This window comes from Miniopterus schreibersii (assembly GCF_964146895.1).
Source record: "Miniopterus schreibersii genome assembly, chromosome: 15".
Taxonomy (NCBI): domain Eukaryota; kingdom Metazoa; phylum Chordata; class Mammalia; order Chiroptera; family Miniopteridae; genus Miniopterus; species Miniopterus schreibersii.
This window is the reverse complement of record NC_138115.1, coordinates 30,412,251-30,437,349: the sequence shown is the minus strand read 5'-3', so window position 1 is coordinate 30,437,349 and position 25,099 is coordinate 30,412,251. Positions and strand designations below refer to the sequence as shown.

Below are 25,099 nucleotides of genomic sequence, written 5' to 3'. Positions count from 1 at the left end.
CAGTAGTGCTAATTGGTGAAGAATGGGCTAATTCAATAAAAAGTACTGAAAACAAGTGATTATCCACATGGATGAAATACAATTTGAATACTTCACATCAAATACAAAAATCAACTCCACGTGGAATGAAGACATGTGAACAAGTTTAAGACTTATAAAAAATATATGTAAGGAACAACTTAATAGTGATATACTGAGGCTGTTCTGCCTCAAAACAGCTCAGGGTCTCCAGAACAGCATGAACCCAACAGCAAGTGGTGGGGAGAGGTCTGAAATCCAAAAGTAGCTAGACTTTCCAAGGCCAGGATGTGTGCTGCACAACCGCAGGGGGCGCTACTCACAGAGACCACCTGTAAGTCCGTCCCAGGGATAGATTAACATGGCAGCTCCTCTTGGGAGGACAGTAGTCTTAGGTCCCGAATTTAAAATTCCTAGTGTTCTGTTAAGGAAAACTGTTCTGTGATTAAATAACAGAAATAAAAGCAATGTACAAAAAAAAAAAGAGTAACTTTATGACCCAGGGTAGAAAAACTTATAAAAAAAATAGAAAAGCACAACCACAAAAGAATAGATTGAAAAATTCAACTACTTTAAAATATTATACCCAAATAGCATAAAAAAGATGCTCTACCTTTTAGTAATCACTATGAAATTAAAACCACATTGCGATTTTTACATCCATCAAACTGGCAAAAATGTCAAGCCTTTACAAGAAATACTAAATGTTGAAAGTATGTGCAACAGGAACCCTTACTATTGTTCTAGTGTAAAGTGGTAAGACAAAGCAATTTGCATTATATAAATATATATCCCAAGAATCAACCATGCCCATCCTAGAAAGATTCTTGCTTATGTGCAGAGACATGCATAAGAACAATCTCAGCAGTACTGTTTGTAGTGGCAAAGAAAAGACACAATAAAAATGTCCACTGGTGGGAAAATGGACAAATTATAGTATGCTCATATAGCAGTGTAGTATATTCATAACTAGTTACTTGGATCAGATGATTCTCATATTTCAAGGAGGAGGGCAGGAAAAGAGTATATAAGATCTACTATTTATATAAGTTAAAATATACACAAAATGAAAGTGTATATATGTTGTTTACACAGGTTGTAAATTATAAAAAACGGGGAGGGACTCGCAGGCATAGTAGAATATTCTTTTTTTTAAAGCTAGAGTAGTATATGGCTACTAATCATACTATTCTGTATATCTTTCTGGGTGTATTAAATACTGCAAAATTTTTTTAAAAGAAGATATGCTGCTCACTACTCTTCACTGGAAATTTCCCTATCATACTAAGACTACTTACTAAGATGGTAGTCCTCAATGCAGCACTAAAGACCACAATAACCTAGAGTAAGAGATGTTTGTTACAAGGTTAAAATGTTATAGTCATGGGGATGTAAAGAACAACATAGGGAGTACAGTCAGTAATACTGAAATATGTATGGTACTAGGTGGATACTTGAAAGATCAAGGGCATCATTGTGCAAAGTATATGATTGTCTAACTACTATGCTATACACCTGAAACTAATACAAAATAATACTGATTGTAAACTGTAATTAAAAAACGAAAACATTCATGTTGTTACAAACTCACACAAACCAAGTGATGCCAGACATAAAACAGATAAAAGTGAAGCTCCTGAGAAAAGAAAAAAGGGGTCAGAGGGTTCTTAGCTTTGCCTGTTTAGAAAAAGTGATAAACAGGCTCTCTCCCTCTAGGGAGCATACCCACGCTTTTCTTCCCTCTCAGGCGTACATCTCCTGAACTCTAAGGGTCCCCAGGAGACTTGCAACCAGGGGAGCAACAGGCAGTGGCAGCTCCATCCCAAGCTAACCCACCTAAACCTGTCCCCAAGGCTCCTTTTCTTGGACTTTTCAGTGAGCCAAAGCAGCCCTGCCTGGGCTCTCCTGCTGCTGCTTCTATTCTAAGCCCTTCCTTGTTTCACTGTCCCCAGCTTTAGTAAATGTACTCTCAAAATAAAAAAGTAACCAACATAAAACTTTAAGCAAAGGAAAAGGTTTAACTTAAAAATCTAAAAAACCTGGCAAAAATCACATGTACATGATACTACTAAAATAGTTCCTAATAACTATAAATATTAATAAACTATTTCTTACCTACTATTGGGTTATTATTTACATATTGAGAGAGTAGATCTTCATCAGCTTGCTCATGATTTTCAGCAGAAGCAAAGTCTTTCTTGGAGAAGCTGTTCTTCTTTTTTAAAAGGGCTGTTTTACTTTCAGGTTGATCTGAAACTGGAATTTCCACTGGTTTGTAATTAGCATGGATATATGGCTCTTCAGGAAGCATATAACTTTTACTAAAACACTCTAGCAACCATTTTGCTCCCACCACATGAGGCCTACAAAAATAAGAGTTATATGTTAGTTTATAAAGACTATCATCCCACTTGCCATGCAGTTTCCAAAATTACATGTACATGCAATTTTAAGAAAAATTATTAGAGTAGAAATTGCTGTAAATTAAAAACTGAAAAAACCTGTGGGCTGATTTATCCCAAAACTGCTTCAATTCATCATCATAGTCTCCCACAATAACATGAGTTACATCCTCATTGAGCTGGTTAAATCGAACTCCACCTCCACTGTTAATAAGCCGCCTCAGTTTATCTAGTTTTCTGCCACTAAAACCGCAAAGATATATCTGCAAAGAAAGAAAATATTTACTTTAGATTAATGCATGGAAGATGTTTTATTTCTCTCATAAGTAACACATTAAAAATATGTACCAAAATCTACTGTGTGTAAGAAAGACAACTCTTATGTACGTTTTAAGATATATTGATAGAAAAAAAGAAAAAAAAAAGATGAGATATATTGAGGAGTATATTCTGAAACTTTGATTTTTTTAATAATTCTGAGATTTTGATCTTTATCACTTCTTCATAATACCATTGCATTATTATCCTTCACAATAGATACTTGATAATTTTGATTCTTTTAAATAAAAGCCAGAATTAAATTATCTTCTGAATATTAGTGCATAGCAATTTCTAAAACAAAGGCAGCTTCTTAAAAATTTTACTATTTGTAAATTTAAAAATATAGAAATGAGTTAAATGCCTGAATTAAGAAAATCTATGTTTAAATTTTGGTTCAGCTGCCGATGATTAACCACATGACCATGGCAAGTTACTTAGGCTCTTTAAACTAATTTCCTTACCTATAAATCAAGATATCTTTTTCAAAGAGTTAATTACACAAGAAAATTCAAGTCGAGATGAGCACTGCTTTGTGGATAATACTTATACAATAACTTATTTTTAACTATATATGTATCTAAGCCAATTTAATTAATATAAAACTCTTTTTCATCTCTATTTTACATCTTTTATTTTTTTATTATTATTATTTTTTTAAATATATCTCTATTGATTTCAGAGAGAGGAAAGGAGAGGGGGAGAGAGAGAGAGAAACATCAATGATGAGAGAGTCACTGATCGGCGGCCTCCTGCACGCCTCTGACTGGGGATCGAGCCCACAACCCGGGCACGTGCCCTGACCGGGAATTGAACCCCGATCGCCTGGATCCTAGGTCGATGCTCAGCTGCTGAGTCACGCCCGGCCGGCGTATTTTACATCTTTTAAAAACTTCTTAAGAACAAATCTATTCTAACTGCATTTATATCCCAAACCAAATAACTTCCATTACTAGAATGCATTTTAAAAAAAATTAGAAATATACACTTCCTGTAAGTAAAGAATAAAAGTCATATCCAGAATTAGTATAGTCTAGGACAAAAGATTATATAAGCAGCTTTCTGTTCTGCCAGTAAATTGATAAGTTTTAAAAGTGAAGGGTAAAGTAACTTGCTCAATTTCCTTTCTTAACAATAAAACAGGGTTAAATCTTTGCTACTCATTGAGAATTAATACATAGCCTATTCATTCTACAAGTAGGAATATATTGTTTTCAGCTCTAAGAGATCTATAGCATATGATGTTTCCATTAAGGCACTTATAACTATTCATACACTAAAAAATTAAATAGCCCAAGAGATACTAAACAAAGCGGTGAGTCTAATGATTAGAAATACAGGCTTTGGAGAAGATGGCTAGTTACTTGAGGTCTAAGACTGAACAAGAATTTTAATCCTTTAAGTCTCAGCCTCAGGATAATATTCATTTTAGAGTTATTTGTGGGAATTAAATGAGATTATACACAACATAGTAATAATATATAGGAAATGATTAGCACAGTGTCTAGCATATTATAAACACTTAAAAATCCACTAAGAGATCTCAAAATACAGTAGTTCGAAAGTCTAATGTAGTTAGGAGGGTTCAGAGAAGAGCTGAAAACAGATACAGACTCTGAAGGATGACAGATAAAGATACATCCCAGGCAGAGGGACCCTGACAGTTAAAAGGATGGACATGGCCTAATAAGTGCATCTGCTTAGCTGGTGTGGAGGGTTTATGCAGATTAAGGAACAAGCCCAACCCTGAAGGGTCTTCAAAGTCAGATTAGGAAGTACTGATGTACATTGTTACTTACTGCAATTATTACACAATAAAGACATACCCGGCAACCATCTAATAAATCTTCAGGTACTTGAAATGCACTGACATCCAGATTTTCTAGATTTTCAAGCGCAGGCTCCACTTTGCTATGAAGAATGGAATTATATATCGATTCATTTACGCAACTTGCACTGATGTTGGAAATATGACTGACATCTGAAAGAGTACGACCTACATATTAAACAAAGATGTAATAACTTTATGACAATAAAATAACTGTGATTACATGTTTTCCTATAGATTAAAGTTTTCTTATACATACAGGGCTATGAACAACTTCCAAAGTTAAGATTCAAGTATTTTTATTGAAATCTTGGTGGCAGAGTATAAAAAGTGAAGATAAAACTAAGGTTCATATTTTATTTAAATGAAAACCTATTTAATATATTTAACAGTGGCTTGCTTTTAATAAAAATGTGAAGTTGCTGGCTTTAGGTCCAGGAAGCTTATATTTGAAAAAAAGTTTATAAATACTTGCCAAATTGCCAACATGTAACCTACAAAATAGAAACGGTTTTAAATTTTGTATGAAATGATCTATAACAACTGCAGCAAACTAATAAAGGAAATGCACTAATATTTGCACATCAGTCAAGTTTTAAAAAATTAAGTTTTTAAGTCTTTGTTAGTATTCTTAATTTCCTTAATCATTTTCTGCATTATATCAAGGTATGAAAGAAAGTATGCATTCATTATAAAAAGGAGTATCAGGAGTTTTGAACTAATTTTTCATTCAATTATTATACAATTATACCTGGAAGCATAACTGTATAATATGCTTAATGTATAATAATTATACATTATTATACAATTATGCCTGGGAGTAGAGCAAGAAAAGATGGAATTCCCTACTATATTTCACTGATCCTATTAACAAACCAAGTCTTACACAGAAAACTGATAGCTTACTTTAATCCCAATGGGACTTACTATTAACTGTGTTGATCTGGCCAGCAGGAGTTGAAGTATCAGGCACAGTGTTTGTTCCTGGTTTAGGCTCTGTCTTGTATATGGATTCATCCTGACAAAAACCTTTCTCAACACTGTCAAAAAACCACTGCGTGGTCACACAGTGTACATTCCATCGCTTGGCACATTCATATTTTTGACCTATCATGTTCATTATGAAAGAGAGAAATGCAAATCATTAAACTGTCTTGGCAAAAATATTCAAATTTATGATAGGTTATTAAAAAAACCCACCTGAGACAAAATTAAAGTTACCAGTAATTACTCTCACTTTTAAATATACACATATGCTATATGAGGAGGTGTATCTCTTACAAAATTATAGAGACAGAGGCAACTATGGGGTAACTGAAATATTAGACTTGGTTTCAGTATAGCCTCTATAACTTAATCTTTTTTTTTTTAAATATATGTCTTTATTGATTTTAGAGAGAGGGGGAGAGAGAGAGCGATGAAAACATCAATGATGAGAGTCATTGATCTGCTGCCTCCTGCACACCCCTGACTGGGGATCAAGCCCACAACCCAGGCATGTGCCCTGACCCAGAATGGAACTGTGATCTCCTGGATCCTAGGTCGATGCTCAACTGCTGAGCCACGCCCGGCAGGCATCACTTAATTTCTTTAAACCAGTTTCTTTATCTGTAACGTAGGTATAACTCACATCATTTTAATAAGACTGCATAAAACAACTGTGAAAATTGCAAATGTTTGCAATATAAAAAAATATCAGCTTTTGAGTAGACTACTCCGATGTCATCAGATTCTACTTGAAGTCCAGGATAAATATGCAGATAGATAAGTAAATTATATTAAAAATACATAGCCCTGGCTGGTGGGGCTCAGTTGGTTGGGCATCATCCCAAGCACTGAAAGGTTGCCAGTTCTATTCCCAGTCAGGGGACATGCCGGGTTGCTGGCTCGATCCTCAGTGGAGGGTGTGCAGAAGGCAGCCAATCGGTGTTTCACTCTCACATCAATGTTTCTCTCTCCCCTTAATAATCAATAAAAAAAACTTAAAAAACATATATATATACACACACATATATAGAACATTTTATTGCCTTAAAAATATTTTAACACAATGTATTTTGAACCAGTATCATAGAGAAATTAAGGTCAACATCTAATAAAAAAAATAATGTGAAAGGTGTTTTTTTTTTTTTTACATTCTTGAGAGCCAAGAAATGAACTACCTTCAGAGTAAGAAAATATCAATAGCAGTTACCAACTCTACTTACAATCATAATATCATAATTAGCCATACCCAAAATCCTGACTTAAGTACAATTACCAATTTTAACAATATTTTTCTAATTTTATTTCCTATCTAGGTAGCTGAGGAAAACACAGTATAGATATAATAAGAGATAATAAAAACATTAACAAAATTTTCTCTCATCAACTTGAATATATTTCAAGGGTATTGGTAAAAAATATCCTCCAGAATAAAGGTTATAGAACACCAACATTAATAGCAATTTTAAGGAATTCTTCTTATTGGTAATATATTTTTCTTTTTTTAACTGCCCCATTTTCTGCAAAGCATATCTTCAAGTTAAAACTTATAGTTCATTCATTAAAGCTGATTCATTCAATTAAAAACTGAGCCAAGCCTTTAACATGTCATTAAAGAAAGAAATGTAATTCAGCTACATCTACTAGCTTTCTTGTTATCCATCCAAATTTCTTGTCTCTTAAGTATTTGGTAACTGTAGGGGACTTAAAAAAACACACAAAAGATTGGATAATAAATTTAGATAAAACACCACTGTAAATTTTTGTTTTATATCTATTGAATGACCAGAATAAACACTAAGACAGTAATGTAATTTTTCTACAGATTGTGACCCAAATTATCTTTGTAAGATTTTAGGGGGAAAAATATCATACTAGATTTATGACATGTCAGAAGCAAAAGCTATTCTATAAAAAAAAATCTCAAAATGTTAAAAAGTAGAGAAATTTTTGCATTTACCCATTTGGGAAATAGTTTTACCTTTTGGTTCTTGCACGATGAGGTGTGTACATTCATTCATTTTCAATTGTCCCATATATTGACCTCCATGCTTAACTGTGAGCTGCTGAACTGACTTCCTCTCTAAGCCACACAAGCCAGTCACACAGATTATGCAACCAAGAAAAATAGGGCACTTGAAGTCTTCCATGTTTATATCAGTATATCTAGTTATTGTACTGGGGAAAACGAATGATAAAAAGGAAAAAATGAACATATTAAATATACCAGACAGTTTAAAATTTTCCAGAAGAATAAGGACAAACAGTATCACTAATGCTTTCATTTTTTAAGATTTTCTTAATTACTTTTAAGGGGAACTCACAGACACACTCAGAATTACACTAACTGCTACCTAGCTCGGCACTATGTCTGTAATAAAAAGTAGTGTTTCAGATAGAGTCTCTCAAAACTGTTTTAAGGGAAAACATTTCATTAACTCAAGTCCATGCTGGTCAAAGTGGTATATTTTCCAAAATTTTTAAGTCTGAATCTCTACTTTGGCTGCCTACTAGAAATACGGAATCTGTATCCTTTTATTATACAAATAATAATAAATAATTTGGGGCAGAAACCAACAAAAATACCATTGTCATTCTGTTGCCATGCTAGGCAGATGTGCTGATGAAACAGTCAGGCTGGGAATGAGGGTGCCAACGTGGAGACATGATTAGGATGTACTGATGGTGTGAAAGACTGGATATATCCCTATTTAATTCAAACAGGGATTTTAGGGGAAATTCGACTCTTTCCTTGAAATAGGCTCTAAGCTTCACAGAGGCTGAGATGCTCTTCTGTTTCGCTCACTCCATATACCTACTGCCTAGCTCAGGCCAGGTACATAAAATGAGCTCAATTAATACTTACTGATCACATTCAGTACATATACCCACTTTGGGAGGGAATAAACTTCCAAAATGGCTCACTGGCTCTCCACATTAACACAGGGCACAGTACTGAAGGATAAAGCGATGCAAGATTTTCCCAACTATTCTACAAACATTACTTCTGAAACAATTTTATTACCAAAGAATTTCTTACCTTGTAACTAGTGCTAAACCCACACCCGTTCCACCTATCAACTGCTACCCCAATAAAAGCTTCTAGATTCCACTCTTTGTCTTCACTGAAGAAAATAATGACCCCATTTTTGTCCCTGAATGACAAATCCAAGGAGAAACCATAAAACCTCCCTCATGAAAGCCCACGATAAGCCAGAATGACTGAATGTATCACTTTTTCAAATCTAGAAAATATCTAAATGTCTTTCTTACTTCTCTTGTGACTTCTCCCACAGTGTTTTTACCCAAGAAGGAAGCAAAATTGGTTTCTTTAGATTTGCAGCAACTAAATATTTTTTGCTACCAACTTCTCCGGCAATAAGGTGAGTTACTGATACATTAAGGTCTCTGTATACGCGTCCACCCATCATTTGTACATATTTATGAACTTCTTCCTGTAGTCCCAAGAGAAAATATATTAATACTGAAGCAACCTCCCTTCTACTTTTTTATACAATATCCCATAAATATCTTGTTGCTGTTAGCTTGAATGCACAAATGTTTCTCACTATCATAAAGTTAAATAACCAAATTACATTTTGGAAGTAAGGTAAATATAAATTATAAAAAATTTTTATTTTTTTCAGTTTTTTATTTATTGATTTTTAGATAGAGAGGAAGAGGGAGAGAGAGAGGAAAAGAGGGAGAAAGACATCTAATTTGTCGTTCCACTTATTTATGCATTCATTGGTTGCTTTCCATATGTGCCCGACCAAATATCAAACCTGCAACCTTGGCATGAGAATCACCAACTAAGCTACCCAGCCAGGGCATAAATAAATTTTTAAATAACCTTTATACATTATTTTTCTAGGTTTATCTCTTTTAACTCCATGAAGTCATTAAATTATGTTGCTTTTTTTAAAAAAATGTTTTTACTTAGTTTTAGAGAAAGAGAGGGAGAGGAAGAGAGAGAAAACTTGATGTGAGAGAAACATCAACCAATTGCCTTCCATACGCACCCAGACCCAGGACCAAACCTGAAACCTGGGCATGTGCCCTGACTGGGAATGGAGCCAGTGACCTTACAGTGCACAGGACAATGCTCAACCAACTGAGCCACACCAGCCAGGGCACTATGTTACTTCTATAATAAACAATATATTTTAATTTACCATACATATTTTAAAATATGTAAGTTACATATATAACATATATATCTCAAAATCCTTTTTTTAAGGATTTTCCATCTATGGCGGAAAAATGTGATTCAAAAACAAATTCATTGACTATATAGGTAAAATGTGTTTCCTTTTAAATTAAAAAAAAAAAAACCCAACCACAAACAACAGCCCTAGCCAGTGTGACTCGGTTGGGTGCCATCCCGTGCACCAGGAAGTTGCTGGTTCAATTCCAGGTCAAAGGCACATGCCCAGGTTGTGGGCTTGAACTCCAGGAGGGGTTATGCAGAAGGCAGCCGATCAATGTTGCACTCTCACATCGATGTTTCTCTTTCTCTCTCCCTCTCCCTTCCTCTCTCTAAAAATCAATAAAATATTCGAAACAACAAAAACTTCAATTAGCCAGTTTTCAATAAAAAAAAAATTCCACTGTATCCAATTTATTGAAAAATAAAAAAGATATACGTTGTTGTACACTGACTTTGTTATAAGTCAAAAACACCAAGTGTAAGGTCTTTCAAATTATATTCTAAACTGAAAAATTAAGTATGGAAATAGACATATTGATCATATTCCTCAACACCTACCCTTTTGTCTTTTTCCAGGCTTGTACAAGATACAGTTACATCACTCATAACCATATTATAAACTGGATGTTCAGCTCTTGGGACGCATTGCTGGTGGTGCATACAAAATAGGACTACTTGAGGACCAACAATTCTGCAGCCAAGCTATAAAAAAAGAAAAAGTTTAGTGTAGGGAAAGAACTTCAGTCTTATAAAATTACATTTTGTAATATTTACCAATTCTTTATAGAAGTTGATGACCACCACACACAAAAAATCACCAAATTGTTATAAGAAAAGAAAAAAAGACCATTAGATAATTTCTCAGATACACCACTCATTAAATACACACATGCATACACATAAAAGCAAATCAAACAATGTAGGCTATCAAAAGAAATAAGCTCCAAGAGCCACACTCACTTAAAATTGCCACTGAAATTTTAATCTCTGAAACAAACACAATGTTAATAATAGGGGGGTATGAGTAAAAGTCTTATGCTATAATAATTAGGAAATGTCCACATATACTTTTCAAATGAAGCATTCAATCAATGAAGCAGTTTAAAAGTTTTAAGCCTAAATAACCCCCCTCTAAAATACCTCTTATATCACCACAAAAAACATATAATCCTGGGCAGTTTCTACATTTGTTTTTTAATTATTAAATACTCTGTCTGCAACTGAGTCTTTCCAAGGAAGACCCACAAAGACTTCTTTTAAGATAATGCAGGTTACTAAATGACCTTTCATTTTCATTGATAATTAACACCAGTACATTCAAGTCACGCTAAAAAGCCTATAATTGTGAAAGTCTCTGTGACACGATTGATTTAAATATCTACAGGGTAAACGATTATTATCTCTTGATCAGCCAAAAGAAAATTGAGTTTTTGATGCTACTGATTCTATCTAACAAGCAGTGTTATTTCCAAAAGGAGGGTAAGACCAACAATGCTTTTGGCAAAAGTGGGCACAGACCTCCCATAAATTGTACAGATACTGTATCTACCTACTCTTCTATGTTTTCTTCTCCTTCAAACAAGAATCACTTCTTTGTAATCTGGATGGAATTACAGCCCGTTTACTTTTATTTCAATGCTTCTCTCTTGTCCAGACACCAAAAAAGTAATGAGTCAGTAGACTCTAGAATCAACAAAAAGAAATTAAGATGGCTCACTGGTATATCAGCACCAAAATGCTTCCTTTTAGCATATGATTTTTCAGAGTCTGTATAAGGTACAGGTAGTAAAATTCTACCTGCAAGAGCACGCAGGAAAGACAGTAAGTAACCAAGCATTATGTTGAGGTCTTTCCTACTCTTTATTTCTCCCTGAAATATTCTGCAATCACACCAAGTTTAAGTACAATAGAACTCCATCACTAAAATGCTTCATTACGGCCCTGGCTGGTGTGGCTCAGTTGGTTGGGCATCATCCTGTGCACCGAAAGGTTGCTGGTTCAGTTCCTGGTCAGGATACATGCCCAGGTAGGCAGTGTGCAGGAGGCAGCTGATCGATGTTATGCTCTCACATAGATGTTTTTTTCTCTCTCCCCCTCTAAAAACCAATGTGTATGGGTTAAAATTAATTAAAAAATAAAATGTTCCATTACTATAGGGTTCACTTATACTAAGCCAAGTTAAATCCCCTGAAATATAAAAATTACATATTAACAAAAGCTTATTATAACATAACTAGGCTTTAAAAATATTCTGGTCTCCCCAAACCAGATTCCTCTGTATTCATAATTTGCATAATACTTCATGATCAATAAAGAACTCACGTCACTGAAGCAAAAACAAACCAACACACACTACTGAAGGAACACATTATAAGTTAGCAAACCTTTTTGAGGTGATCAAAGACACCACCACTGAAAGGGTCACAGATATAAAGTGATCTATCATTCTCCTTTATTTTCAAGGCCTCTTCTTCTGTAATAATCTGAAGATATTCTTCTGACTGGAACTCTTTCATTGACTGAAAGAAAAAAATGAAAATAATATTGCACCTGAAATTGTCACCTGCAGTTTAAGTCCTATGAACTCTACCTTCAAAATCCATCTCAAATCTAGCCTTTTCCCTGTTGGAAGCTACCATCACCTCTCACCCAGACCTCTGCAAAAGTCTCTAAAGTGATTCCTTCTCCCTCCTTTGCCCGAAATCTATTCTCCATGCAACAGCAAGTAATCTTTTAAACAGTATAAATCAGGTCATGTAACTCTCTGCTCAAAAATTCCAACGGCTTCTGAGCACACTGAGAATAAAATCCACATTTCTTATGATGGCTTACAAGACGATAAAGTCTGGCCCTTGCCCATCTCCCTGCCCTCACTTCTACCTCTCACCTGCCTTGCTTTTTCTCTAGCCACTCCAGCTTTCTTGCTACAACTCGAAAAAGGTAGGCATGACCTCATGCAGAGGCTCTGCTCTTGTTCCCACCGCCTGGTCTTCACCAGACTCGATCCCTCGCTTCAGTCAGACCTGGTCAACTGTCACCTCCTATGAGATGCCTTTCCTTATCACACTTTCTAAAATACCCTTTCCCTCCAGTCTATGTTATGAAGAAATAACACTGATATTATGTACATATACAGAGTTTTTGTCTCTCTCCCTTAAAAAAAAAGTTTCATGATCTTGTTTGCCACCATATCCTGACACCTGGTAAGCACTCAAATATTTTCTGAACAAATTTTGCAGTCCTTATGTTAAATAAATACCATGATCCTTTAAAAATGATTAAATCAGATCATGCCATTGTTCTGATTAAAACCCTCCAGTGGCTTTCTATCTCACTGAAAGAAAAAGCCAAAGTCCTTACAATGGCCCACAAGGCCCCACTCCCTGAAGCATCCCTTAATAATTCTTCATCCCTTGCTCATCACACTACAGCCACACTACTGTTGGATAGACACTGCAAGCACATTCCCAGGGGACTGTTTTCCCTTTGCCTAAAACCCTCTTCACCAGGTATCCACACAGCTAACCATCTCAACTCCTTAAGTATACTCAAATATCTTCTCCCTAAAGGATACCCTGATCACACTCAACCTTCCAGTTTCCTCCTCCCCCAACAAACACCTTTCAGACCCTTAACTTGTTTTGCTCTTTTCTCTTCCCATAACACTTAGCACACTGTAACATACTATATAGTTTACTCATTTATCAGGTCTGATTAATGTCTATCTCCTGCCAGGATAGAATGTAAACTCTGAGAAAGTAGGCATCTTTGCCTGCTCTGATCACTGATGTATCCCAAGTACAGTACTAGAGCAGTGCTTATCAGACATGGACACTCAATAATTACTTGCTGAATGAGTAAACCTGAAGGAAAACCCTGCTACAACAGAGCTTCTTAAACTTGAATGTACACAAAACTCACACTGAGGATTCTAACTGGTAAGTCTGAGTTGGGGCCCAAGTTCTGCATTTATAACAAACTCAAGCCATGCTGATGTTGCATTGGGTCTGTAAGCAGCAAGGCTCCACACTACCCCTAGATTCTCCCATATTACACTATGCATAGTGAAATATACTTTTAACAATTCACCTACTAACCAAAAAATGAACTGTAACCAGTACAGGGCAACTTAATTCCCAAGAATAGCAGGTCTGCCACTTTCAATAGAAATATCATAACAGATTTAAAGCACCCCAAAATATACAGTGATATACTTACATTAATTCAAAAATATGTAGCAATAATATATCTATGTTAATGGAGACTACAGTAAAACTATGTATTATAAAAATAAAATAACTATTACTAGGACATAAAAGCCCAATAAATGAAAAACTCTAAAACCAAGAAAATAAATTCAAAGCAACAAACAAGGTGTTTTCAGCTGTTCTTACCTCAAGAGCTTTAAGAAAGCATTCGGAATTGTCTGGAGACTTTAAAAACTTCACAAAAAACGGTTCTTTGTCATTGTTGGACATTTTTGAACTGCCAAAATAAAGGAACCATTAACAAGAACAAAAAGACATCACGCATGACATTAAATGCTTTAAGTACCTATTTTTTCTGCGCAGACAAGAATGCCTAGGGACAGGCCCTTTGGCCTTGCCCGTGAATTCATCCACTTCGTTTGTAAGAAACGCTGGAATGTGGGCAAAGTCAAGGAAAAAGCCGACAACACCAGCCCTTGCAAGTCTGAAAATGAACTCAAGGTCCCTAAATTGAATACGTTAGGGGCCTTTACCATGGGGCTCCAAGCCCCCTAAGCCCATGAACAATCAATTGCATTTAGCTTAAGGGCGCACAGCACGGCTCGGTCTGCGGGGAACCCAAAGCCCTCGAGGTCGGTTCAGCCCTTAATACAGTACATGGGCTTTAAATATAAGCGTGCAAGCCAGGCAGCAAGGTGCTGCGGCCTGAGAGGCGTTACGCCCTTGCTCCCCACTCCCGGGGGAGGCCCGACTCCGGGCCCCGCCGCAGCCCCCCTCTCCCCGGCGTCCAAGTCCCACCCGCCGGTTACGAGGGAAGGACACGAGGGCCGCGGAGGCCGGAGGAGGGGTCGCCACCACTAACCGCGGCCGGGAAGGAGCGGGGTCTTCTCTCCGCGCCTCACTCACCTCGGTGGAGCCCGGGGATTTGGGGGCGGCGAGTGGGGGCGCGCGCGGCCTGCGGGACAGCGGCTGGGGTCGGGCGCCAGCCCGGCGCACACCCGCCGCACCCGGCGGCGCCCCCACCCCGAGACGAACGCAGGACCCGGAAGTCGCCGAGGCCCCGAACTGACTTTCGCGCCAACCGCGCGGACGCGCTGACCTTTTCCGGCGGAAGTGACATCGGCCGCAGCTGCGGGAGGAGGGTGGAGTCGGCCGCGGTGGCGGCGGGCGGCGGGCAGCGGGCAGCGGGCGGGGCCTTGCACCGGGCCGGCTTTTGGGTTCCGGAGAAGAAGGTTTGGGTCGGATGCCCAGGGGTTTCGGGTTTCGGAGGGCGGCCCTGCGCTCCGGTTGGCCCTGCACCCACTGCTCAGGCGGTGGGGCCGCGGGGCAGAAGTACCTTCGAGAGGGTCCTAAAACATCCAAATGTAAAGCAGAAAGCCAGGGGAAGAGAGCGTCCCCTCGGTAAATATTTTACACCTGCCCCAGGCCGGGCAGCGCGTGAGCAACCATGTATTATCATCCAAAACAACTCTGAGGCAGATAGTGGTGTTTTCCAAAGTCACACAGTTAAGTGGCAGAATTGAGATGTTAGCCAAGTCTTTTTGTCTTTTTGCATTTATTTTTCCCCATCACCATTTATCCCCCTATACCTTCTAATACCTCCACCCCGTCTCCACACACCCGTCACCACACTGTGGTCCGTGCCCACGGGTTCCTCCTCTTTTTGTCTTTTTTGCTCAATCTCTCCACCAGTCCCCACCCCCAGCTGTCAGCCTGCTCTCTATGATTCTATTTTGCTTGTTCAGTTTGTTCATTAAATTTCGCACATAAGTGAATTCATATGGTACTTGTCTTTCAGGCTTTTGACTTGTGGATGAAAAAGGGGTTTCTATGGAAAGTAACCTCACAGAGTGATCGGATCATATATTCCTAGCTGGGCAGGTCATGCTGGGTAGTCCAGCCCCAGGCATACAACTTCAGTAAAAAACTTATCTTTAAGGAAGCCCTGTCCATTGTTTCTGTGCATCTAGGTTAACACGCCTTTGAAATGCCTTCTTTTAGGGCCCACCCTTTCAGATCCCTCCTTTTAAAGTTTGAATCTTAATTATCCTGTAATCTGATCTGAGCCTTGCTTTCTCCCACCTTCAGGTAATTTTCCTTACTTCCCCTCCTTAAATCTCGCATGCATAAAAGCAACTGCAAACTGTTAGCTACTCTCAGAAGCATTATCTCAGTCTAGTGCTATCTTGCTTCCAGGTGTATCCTGTTTGGCTAAAATACATTTTTACGAAAATTCTCTACAGGTTTGGACGTTCTTACATGGACAGACTCCGCGGCCAGGGCTCTTTTCCTTGCAATTTAGCAAGAATATAATCACTGCCCGGCCGGGCGTGGCTCAGCGGTTGAGCATCGACCTAGGATCCAGGCGATCGGGGTTTGATTCCCGGTCAGGGCACATGCCTGGGCTGCGGGCTGCAGCCTATCAATGATTCTCTCATCATTGATGTTTCTATCTCTCTCCCTCTCCTTTCCTCGCTCTGAAATCAATAAAGATATATTATTTTTTTTTAAAAAAGAATATAATCGCTGCTTACCACAGCCAAGAGGGCCGAAGAGAAGAAAGATGTCACGATGACTAGAATTACATACTTACTGCAAAGAGGTCTTTGCCAAGATTGTCAGTGGCCCTCCCCCACTCTTCCCCCTTCAATGAGGTATTATCTTTCTCTGTAACTCCCTGAGTGTAGGGGAGATTCTGGGATGGAAACTAAAGTTCAGATGGCAAAGATCAGGGAAAGAGGAGGTAAATCGGGACTGCAGAGCCATGACTTGTTCATAATGAATGACAAATGGCTTAGATAATGTTTCTTATTTTATTCTTGATTGAAAAGCTCATGATTTTGAATTGAGTAATGTACATTTAATGCCACATACTGTGATTGTTTTTCTTTTCTTTTTAGCGCCTAAAGATGGCAATGAGCAGCTTGGGTCTAAGCGTGTGAATATACCCAAGCAAAGTGAGTCAGAATCAGTAACACTACGGCTCAAAGGTAAAGACCTTTCGTTGTCAGGGACAGGATGAGGAAAGCCTTAAAAATAAAGTTACTGACCCTATTCAGTTTGCTCAGTGGTTAGAGTGTTCGCCTGCGGACTGAAGGGTCCCGGGTTCGATACCAGCCAAGGGCACGTACCTCAGTTGCATGCTCAATCCCTAACCCTGGTTGGGGTGGGTGTGGGAGGCAACCAATTGATGTGTCTCTCTCACATAGATGTTTCTCTCTCTCTCCCCCCCTCCACTCTCTCTGAAAAGCATAAAAAAATAAAGTGACTGGAGTTGTTTAAAATAAAAAGAGGATGCTACAGTTAATTGTTAGGGAGCAAGTCTGCCAGGAAGCTGTAACAACAATGACTATTTGTGGGGCATTTTACAGATGACAGGACTCCTGCTTGCACTATTTCTGTTTCCTTTTCTCAGTAATCCTCTAGTACGTGGGCATCATTGTCCCACAGTATGTAGATGGGGAAAGTGAGGTTCAGGGACTGTCACTTGACCAGCACCACACAGCTAGGAAGTGGCTGCACCTGGGCTTGAGAAGAGGCGGCCTGACTGGAAACCCTGTGCCCTTTCTGACCAATCATACTGCTCCTTGTCACATGCCCATCTCTGCCTGAAGGTCAGCACTGGGGCAGGAGCTTACTCCTGACATTTCTGGAGATGCGTGGAGGCCTCTTGAGAGAAGGAGAGTCATAGATACCACTACTGAAGATGAAAATGAAATCAACCCTTTAGTTTTTAGCCAGCTGGATTTGAATAGCAGGGGAGTGAACCTCATCTTTGGAATAGGAGACCAGGTGACAAGTTCTCCCATCTGTGTCTCCACATAAGCAGAGAGGGTCTTTACCTGTCTGGGAAATACCTAATCTTGGGCATTAGCTAGAGCAGTGCCTCTCCATCTAGTGTAGTACCTGGACCAGATGCACCAGCCTCAGTTGGAAATGAAAATTCTTGGGCCAGACCTCAGGCCTGCAGAGTTGGGAGCTCTGGGGGTGGGTCCCAGCATTCTGTGTTTTCACAAATCCTCCAGGTGATTTTCATGCACGTTAAAGATTGCGTGAACAGCAGTCAGTTAGGAAAGGGTGAAAGTGGTTGTACCGGTTGTGGCTAATAAAGATTTGGTGGAAGTGGGGAATAGCTGTGATACGCCCTCAGGTAGCTGCCTCAGAAGGAGGAGTCATGGGATTAACTTTCCCCTCCTCTCTCCTCCCTGGCATTCAGGGTCACCTCCCTATTTCTTTAGCACTTTTTCACCTAGAACCAGACACTCCAGACCCTACTTGGAGGATTAAAGGGAACTATATTTATGTATTTGTCGAATGAAAAACCACAGGAAACAAATATGACAAAACAGTTATTTTTAAAATATAGGTGGTGGGAATATGAGTATTTCTTGTTGTATTTTGCTACATAGATAGTATTTCCCAAAATTAAAAAAATAAACTAAAAATAGATTTTTGAAGATTTTATATTTGTTTTCCAGTGCTATAGATGAATGAATATGTATAAGGGATTATAGTTTAAAATGAAATCAGTAATCTTTATTGCTGCAGAAATAGTCTTTGCAATGACAAAACATTTGTTTATACTGTTGTCTTCAGTAACGTGGAAGGTAAAACAGGCCTGCTGAGTCTGCTGAGGTGGAAGGGAGGAGGTAAAATAGAATGTTAGCAGCACATGTTGGTACTGGCTGCATTTAATTAGGTATTATAAGAAAGAGAACAAGCTCAGGGTAGAATTGGCTTTGTTTGCAAGCAAAAATAGAAGGGAATTTAGAAATCTAAAAATGTGAGATCTTGCAAGATTGGAAAAGCTGGCTGCATCTGGGCCCTAAAAATGAGATATGCCCGCAAGAGGTTTTGAGCAACAAATGGCCATTACAACCCATCCATGTGGAAAAGATCTAGTTAAGAATATGGTCCTTGCACCCAAGCTGGGTAAGCACCATCAATTGAGAGAGAGGTATGGGGCCAAGGATAGCAATCAGGCTTGAAAATTAGTTTGAGAGAGAACTGTGGTGTGGCTGCTGTTATAGGGGAAACAGCTCTACCACGGCTTCCTGGCAACTTTGCACATGTCCATATGGGCAGAGGTTAGAACTGCAGCACCACTGAGCCTTGGCCAAACAGCGTGTGGTCCTGCTGGAACATGAGAGGATGGGAGGCCTCTGTGGAACTGCTAGCTAAGAGGCCACCTCTGTCTCGTCTTCCTGCCTCCCCCAGGAGGCTGTCCTGTTTCTCCTAGCCTCCCTGATTCTGATGAGGTATGGGGCTTTCGGCACCACTCCCCTCAGAATAGACCTGCAGAATATAAAACCACTTAGCTGCTATCTATATTTGGCTCCTCAGCAGAGGGGTTTCCCACAATTCACGTTGCAGCCCCTTGCATTTCAGTGTTATCTTCTTTGGTGTGTGGGTCAAGGAACCAAGGAGCTGGCACCTTTGGCTTCTTTTTTTGCTCTCTATGGTAGTAATAATCTAAATCTAAAATTGTCTCATGTGTCTTCACTAGTCTAATAGCCCTTAACCTTATGTGTGAGGTTGACAACTACCACATGAAACTGAATGGAAGCAAATAGATCTGAAAGTTATTTAAGTTTTGAGATAATTGCTTTGTGGAGGAAACCAGAAACGTGGAGTACTCAAACTGATACAGTCTTCAATCTTGCAAAGTAGGAAGTGGGTAAAAAATCATTCAGCCCCCAAGGAGCACAAACTCCTCAGTACCATGCAGATATGGCTGGAGAGGATAATGGAAAAGGAAGACCCTCCCAGAATGAGGTGCTAGGGACCTTGGGGAGCAATGAGCAGAGGAGCTACTTTCGCAGAGTGAATCTGAACCTAATCAGGCAGAGGAACCACCCAATGCCTGCCCAGTAGGACTTCAAAATTGATGCTCACCAGCAACAGCTATAGGTTTTCACTCCTCCCCTTTCTGAAAGGGAGTTTTATTGTAGTTATTTTGTCCCTGTTCCACCATTGTACATCAGGTACACAATTGTGGGTGAGGGGGATGGTGGCAGCAACTTGTGTTTTTAGTCTACACGTCACTGGACCATATGGTGGACTCTGGTAGAGACCGTGTAGCAGAACTTTAGTATCCCACACATATCCCCTAAACCTTACCACTCCTAAGCACATTGGGAAACTTCCATCTGCCAGTATTTGAGTTTCTTTGCATGAAGGCATTCTCTGGCACCAGGAGTCTGCTTTGCCGCCTGCACTGTAGACCAGAAGGTGAGAGGATTTATGACCTAAAGAAAAACCCCTCAAACAATGTCAGAAATTGGTGTTCAAAAACTCTTGATTGCATGCCCCTTGGATGGGATATTCTGCCGTGGCTCTCAGAGTTTCCCCAGTGGAATTAAGTTCCAATCTCCACAGTGGTAACTGACTTGTTAGTACATCCTTTGGATGCTTTCTTTTCCTTGTCTCACTTCCCCATTCTCCTACCTGTGTTTACTTACTAAATAAAACACTTGAAAAGTCTTTTCAGGGAGAACTCAAACTAAGACAAAAGACCCAAGAGGTGTGCCTCCCCTTCACAGTGTGTATTGTTGTTGAGAAGTAGCTGCTCAGCCCAGGTTTCCAGCTGCCAGCCTCCTTGCACCTAGGTGGCGTCATGTCACTGAGTTATGGCTGATAGAATATAGGTAGAAGTAACTTTTGTCTCTTCTAGGCCTGGTCCATGAAAACCTCTTGCACTACCTTCCACACTCTTCCATATTCTGGATGTCAAAACCTAGGGCAATCTTGGAAGCCACAGGTTCAAAATGGCAGAGCTTCTCTCAACCTGGATCTCTGAATGACTGACCAGAGCTATGAAGGTGAATGTCTCACCCCTGCCTCTCCAGCAAATTACCATCATTGCTGCCGGAGGACAACTTGTATTATATTAAACCATTGAGAGGTGGAGCTTCATTTGTTATGGATAAATCCTGTACTTGGCACGGTTTAAACAAGCATGTTACCACTTCAAAAAATATCTTTATTTCCACAAAGGCCCTGAGAAGGGGCAAATTCCAGAGGCCACATGGGGAAGAGCATGTTCTGCGGAGGCAGGCTGCCTCGTTTGAACGCTGGCTCTGACACAGACTAGTTGTCTGACCTTGAGCAAATTATGTAACCTCTGAGTTTCACCTTCTGGCACGAAATGGGGATGATAGTAGCATCTACTTCATGGGCTTAAATTAATACTTGACAAGCACTTAGCTCAGTGCCTGATACACAGTCAATGATAATGAATTTACAAATTCCTAATTCCATTCTTGCCGTGAAGTCTTTTTTTGTATTTTAAAAATATGTTCATTTTGATTTTAGAGAGAGAGGGAGGGAGAGGGATAGAGAGATAGAAACATCAATCTCAGCTGCCTCCTGCATGGCTCCCACTGGGGATCAAGCCCGAAACCTGGGAAGGAATCAAACCAATGACCTCTTGGTTCATGGGTCAACGCTCAACCACTGAGCCACACTGGCTGGGCTTGCTGTGAAGTCTTTAAATTATTTCCTACAACACAATCTTCTAAACTTCTGTTCTGCTGTTGTGAGAGGTTGTTCCAAAGCAGCAGAGATGGCTTTAGCAGTTTGGGTGTCCCTCCATGGCAGTATGACTTTGTCCCTGTACATGGGAAGTTTTCAGAGTTTGCTCCATCCTGAGGTCAGAGGGCCCCTTGGCCCTTTGGGATTTGAGCTGTGTTAGCTTTAGATAGATGATTAACCTTAGGAGGCATGTTTACCTCTTGACCCTATTTGGTTTTTGTCCGAAGATCTGCAGAGAAGATTGCTCAACCCACTTTTGAGACAATCATTTATTCATTTATTTGGTATTTTTTGAGCCCTATATTATACCAGACCTTATTTTCCAACCTAGGATTGGCATATCGAACAAGAAAAATGTGATCTCGCCTGGCCAGCGTGGCTCAGCGGTTAAGCATCGACCTAGGATCCAGGAGATGGAGGTTCGATTCCCATCAGGGCATATGCCCGGGTTGTGGGCTCAATGCCCAGCAGGGAGTGTGCAGGAGGCAGCTGATCAATGACTCATCATTGATGTTTCTCTCTTCCTCTCCCTTCCTCTCTCTGAAATCAATAAAATATATTTAAAAGAAAAAAGAAAAATGTGGTCTCTGCCCTCATAGCACCTATTTCCTTTCAAAGGTATAAGTAAATGAAGTGAGAGCTAGAGCAGTTGTAAATGAGTACAGCAGCCCAGAAAATTCATTCACTCAGAAGTAATATACTAGGTCTTAAAAGATAAAGATGAAGAATTAGTAGCTAATAAAGCCCCCATTGTGCTTCTGTCGTGATGACAGAGAACGTGCAGGAACTGTGCTCTTGTTTAGCGCATCTAGAAGATGTGGATAAAGCACCAGAAAACATTTACTTAAGAGCATTAGAGACTAAAGGTGCCAAGTTTCGGGGAAAGGGAAGGTAACACAGAGAGGTGAGGTGACGTTCTGCAACCACATTTTCCTGTGGGAATTCGCCACTTCTGGGCACAAGGCAAGAGGCGTCTGGCTTTGCCTAAGCAGAGGGCCCCTGCTAGCAGAGCTTATGGCAGTCTCAGGGCTGGAAAAACAGATGCAGAGGCAAGACTGCAATCAGAAGGGAGATGCAGAGAGCTAAGCCTGACAGATGCCCGGTTTTCCCCTTAAGGTAGTTGGCACAATTTGAAGCTCCGTGGAATGAGAAGCAAAAAAGAAATTTCTACACCTTAGAGAGATCCTAATGACTATAGAGGTGTATTAGTTTCCTATGGCTGCTGTAACAACTACCACAAACTTAGTGCCGTAAAACAACACAATTCATTACCTCACAGTTCAGTAGGTCAGAAGTCTGAAAGGGGTCTTGATGGGAAAAATTGAAGGTGTCATCAGAGCTGTGCTCCTGTTGGAAGACTAGACAGGAGAATCCATTTTCTTACCTTTGCCTGCGTTAGAGCTGCTCCCATTTTTTGGCTCATGGCCTCACTCCCTTTCATCTTCAAAGCCAGAAATGGCAGTCTTTCTTACATTGCATCACTCAGACACTAACTCTTCTGCTTCCCTCTTCTGCATTAAAAAAAAAAAGGCCCTTGTGATTACATTGGTCCACTCATATAATCTAGGGTAAAAGTCACCTGATTAGCAACTTTATTCCATCTGCAACCTTAACCTCTTCTTGCCATGAAGCATAACATATTCATGGTTTGTGGGGTTAGGACATGGACATCTTTGGGGGGGGCACCATCACAGCTGGCCCAGAGTAAGGGTAAACCCCTTAGCAGTCTCAGGTAAATCCCATGCCAGGGACCTCTTGATGGGTGTCCTGCCAAGGAGAAGACTCATTCATCCTTTCTTTTGTGGTGATGTTCAGCAGGGATTGCTGGTCTAGAGATTGCTTGAATCCCTGACCAGAAATATGCTAGCTCTTTCCAGCTCATAAGCAGATGAGCTGTGGTTAGCAGGGACCCCGACAGCCTCTCTGCACAGCATGGACCCTGTGTAACAGGCTGCCGTGCTTTTCTCAGTGGGCTCCAGCTGATCTCACTCTAAAGCCCAAAGGGTCACCTTAGAAACTAACCAGCTGTGAGAGGTCCCCTCCTCACGCCACCCTGCCCTAGTCATCTGGCACATAGAGAGGGACAATGTACATTTCTGGAAACTTAACTCTGTTGGCTGGAGGTGGTGTGAAGGGGGAGAAGAATGGTGGCAATCTTCCCATTGCATTGTCTAAGGATGCCCGTGACCTTGTGATTTACAAGCTCTTCTGACTCCCTCGGGACTATCTATGGCCTCAATGGAGGGCAGGATTAGTCTCTGCCGGAGGGATTAACTTTTCATGTCTTGGTAAGGGCTGAAACAAACAATACTGACTAGCAAAGATTCACCCTTTGAACACAAGAAGAGGGTGCAGAATGGAGTTTGGTGGGTTAAAGTAATAGATAGACTTTAAATTCCATTATAACATATTCTTACGTTCCTTTTTTTAACTTTTTAAAAAATCCTCGTCTGAGGATATTTTTTCCATCGCTTTTCAGAGAGAGTGGAAGGGAAAGAGAGAAACATCGATGTAAGAGAGACACATCGATTGGCTGCCTTGCAACCGGGGTACATGCCCTTGGCCAGAATCGAACCTGAGACCCTTCAGTCTGAGGGCCGACGCTCTAACCACTGAGCCAAACCAGCCAGGGCACATATCCTTACATCCTTAAGGCCCAATTCTGAAGATGCTTTTATTAGATAAGTCTTGCTAGTTTGAATTATTACAGTGCCAGTCCCCAAACTAATTGAATAGAAGGTCTATTTAAAATGTATTCAGGGCAATAGGCTTGAACCAATCCTTTACACGAGAGAGCATCTAAATGGCCAATAAGCATAGCAAATGATGCTCAGCCTCATTAGTCATCCGATAAATTCAAAATTATAGTGCAAAACCTCCAACATTCCCACCAAAACAGCAAAAATGTGGAGCAACCAAACTCCCACACCTTAAAGTGGAAGTGTAAACTGGTTCAGCCACCTTGGCCAACTGTTAGGTGCTATCTACTTAAGTTGAGCATGCGTCTGCATTATGACCAAGCAATGCTCTCCCAGGGAAACACCCTGCAGAAATGCATACCTACATGCACTAAAAGACATGTACTAGGATGTTCACAGCAGCACTCACTTCATGAGGGCCCAAACTAGAACCTACTATCCTAGCAGGAAAGATACGTACGTAAAGAGTGCTACATACACAGCACGGAACATGCACAGACAACTGTTCACAATATAGACGAATCTTAAGAAGCCAGATACAGAATCCTACCTATGTGCTGTACGATGCTATCTCAATAAAGTCCAAAAATCCACAGCATTAGTCTGTGTTGTTGGAAGTCAAGATACTGGATCTCTTTGTGGGGGGGATGGAGAAGGGCCTGAAAAGGCGCGGGGGAGCCGTCCCAGCTCTGTTTGCCTGGTTTCATGACGCCGGTGCTGGTAGTCTATGCATGTGTTTGTTCACACGGTGACAATGCTTCGAGTTGTATGCCAGCATGTGTGAAGTTCTATGTATGTGTATTGTGCTTCAAGAACAAGTTCTTAAACGTTATATAAATTCGGAAGACTTCCCCCAGGCGGAGCTCACTGACTTGGGGAGGCCTGGGCTGCGGGCTGCG

The 25,099-nt window shown here is 40.0% G+C and overlaps 1 protein-coding gene across 4 annotated transcripts in view; it reads right to left on the bottom strand.

Annotated features, from left to right (window-relative positions):
- Positions 1-15,059, bottom strand: part of TOPBP1 (DNA topoisomerase II binding protein 1) — a 42,189-nt gene extending 27,130 nt beyond the window's left edge. The window contains exons 1-10 of one of the 4 annotated variants that reach the window (XM_081160569.1): positions 14,831-15,059; positions 14,155-14,245; positions 12,145-12,279; positions 10,319-10,462; positions 8,824-9,005; positions 7,532-7,728; positions 5,494-5,673; positions 4,565-4,734; positions 2,520-2,683; positions 2,134-2,381 (exon numbers count right to left, since the gene is read on the bottom strand). In XM_081160569.1, coding sequence (XP_081016695.1) covers positions 2,134-2,381; positions 2,520-2,683; positions 4,565-4,734; positions 5,494-5,673; positions 7,532-7,728; positions 8,824-9,005; positions 10,319-10,462; positions 12,145-12,279; positions 14,155-14,238 — 1,504 coding nt within the window. In that variant the 5' untranslated portion in view covers positions 14,239-14,245; positions 14,831-15,059. Of the gene's footprint in view, positions 1-2,133; positions 2,382-2,519; positions 2,684-4,564; positions 4,735-5,493; positions 5,674-7,531; positions 7,729-8,823; positions 9,006-10,318; positions 10,463-11,313; positions 11,399-12,144; positions 12,280-14,154; positions 14,246-14,830 lie in introns of those variants that run through there. The other 3 variants (XM_081160566.1, XM_081160567.1, XM_081160568.1) reach the window with 3 other exon arrangements.
- Positions 15,060-25,099: the final 10,040 nt, after the last annotated feature.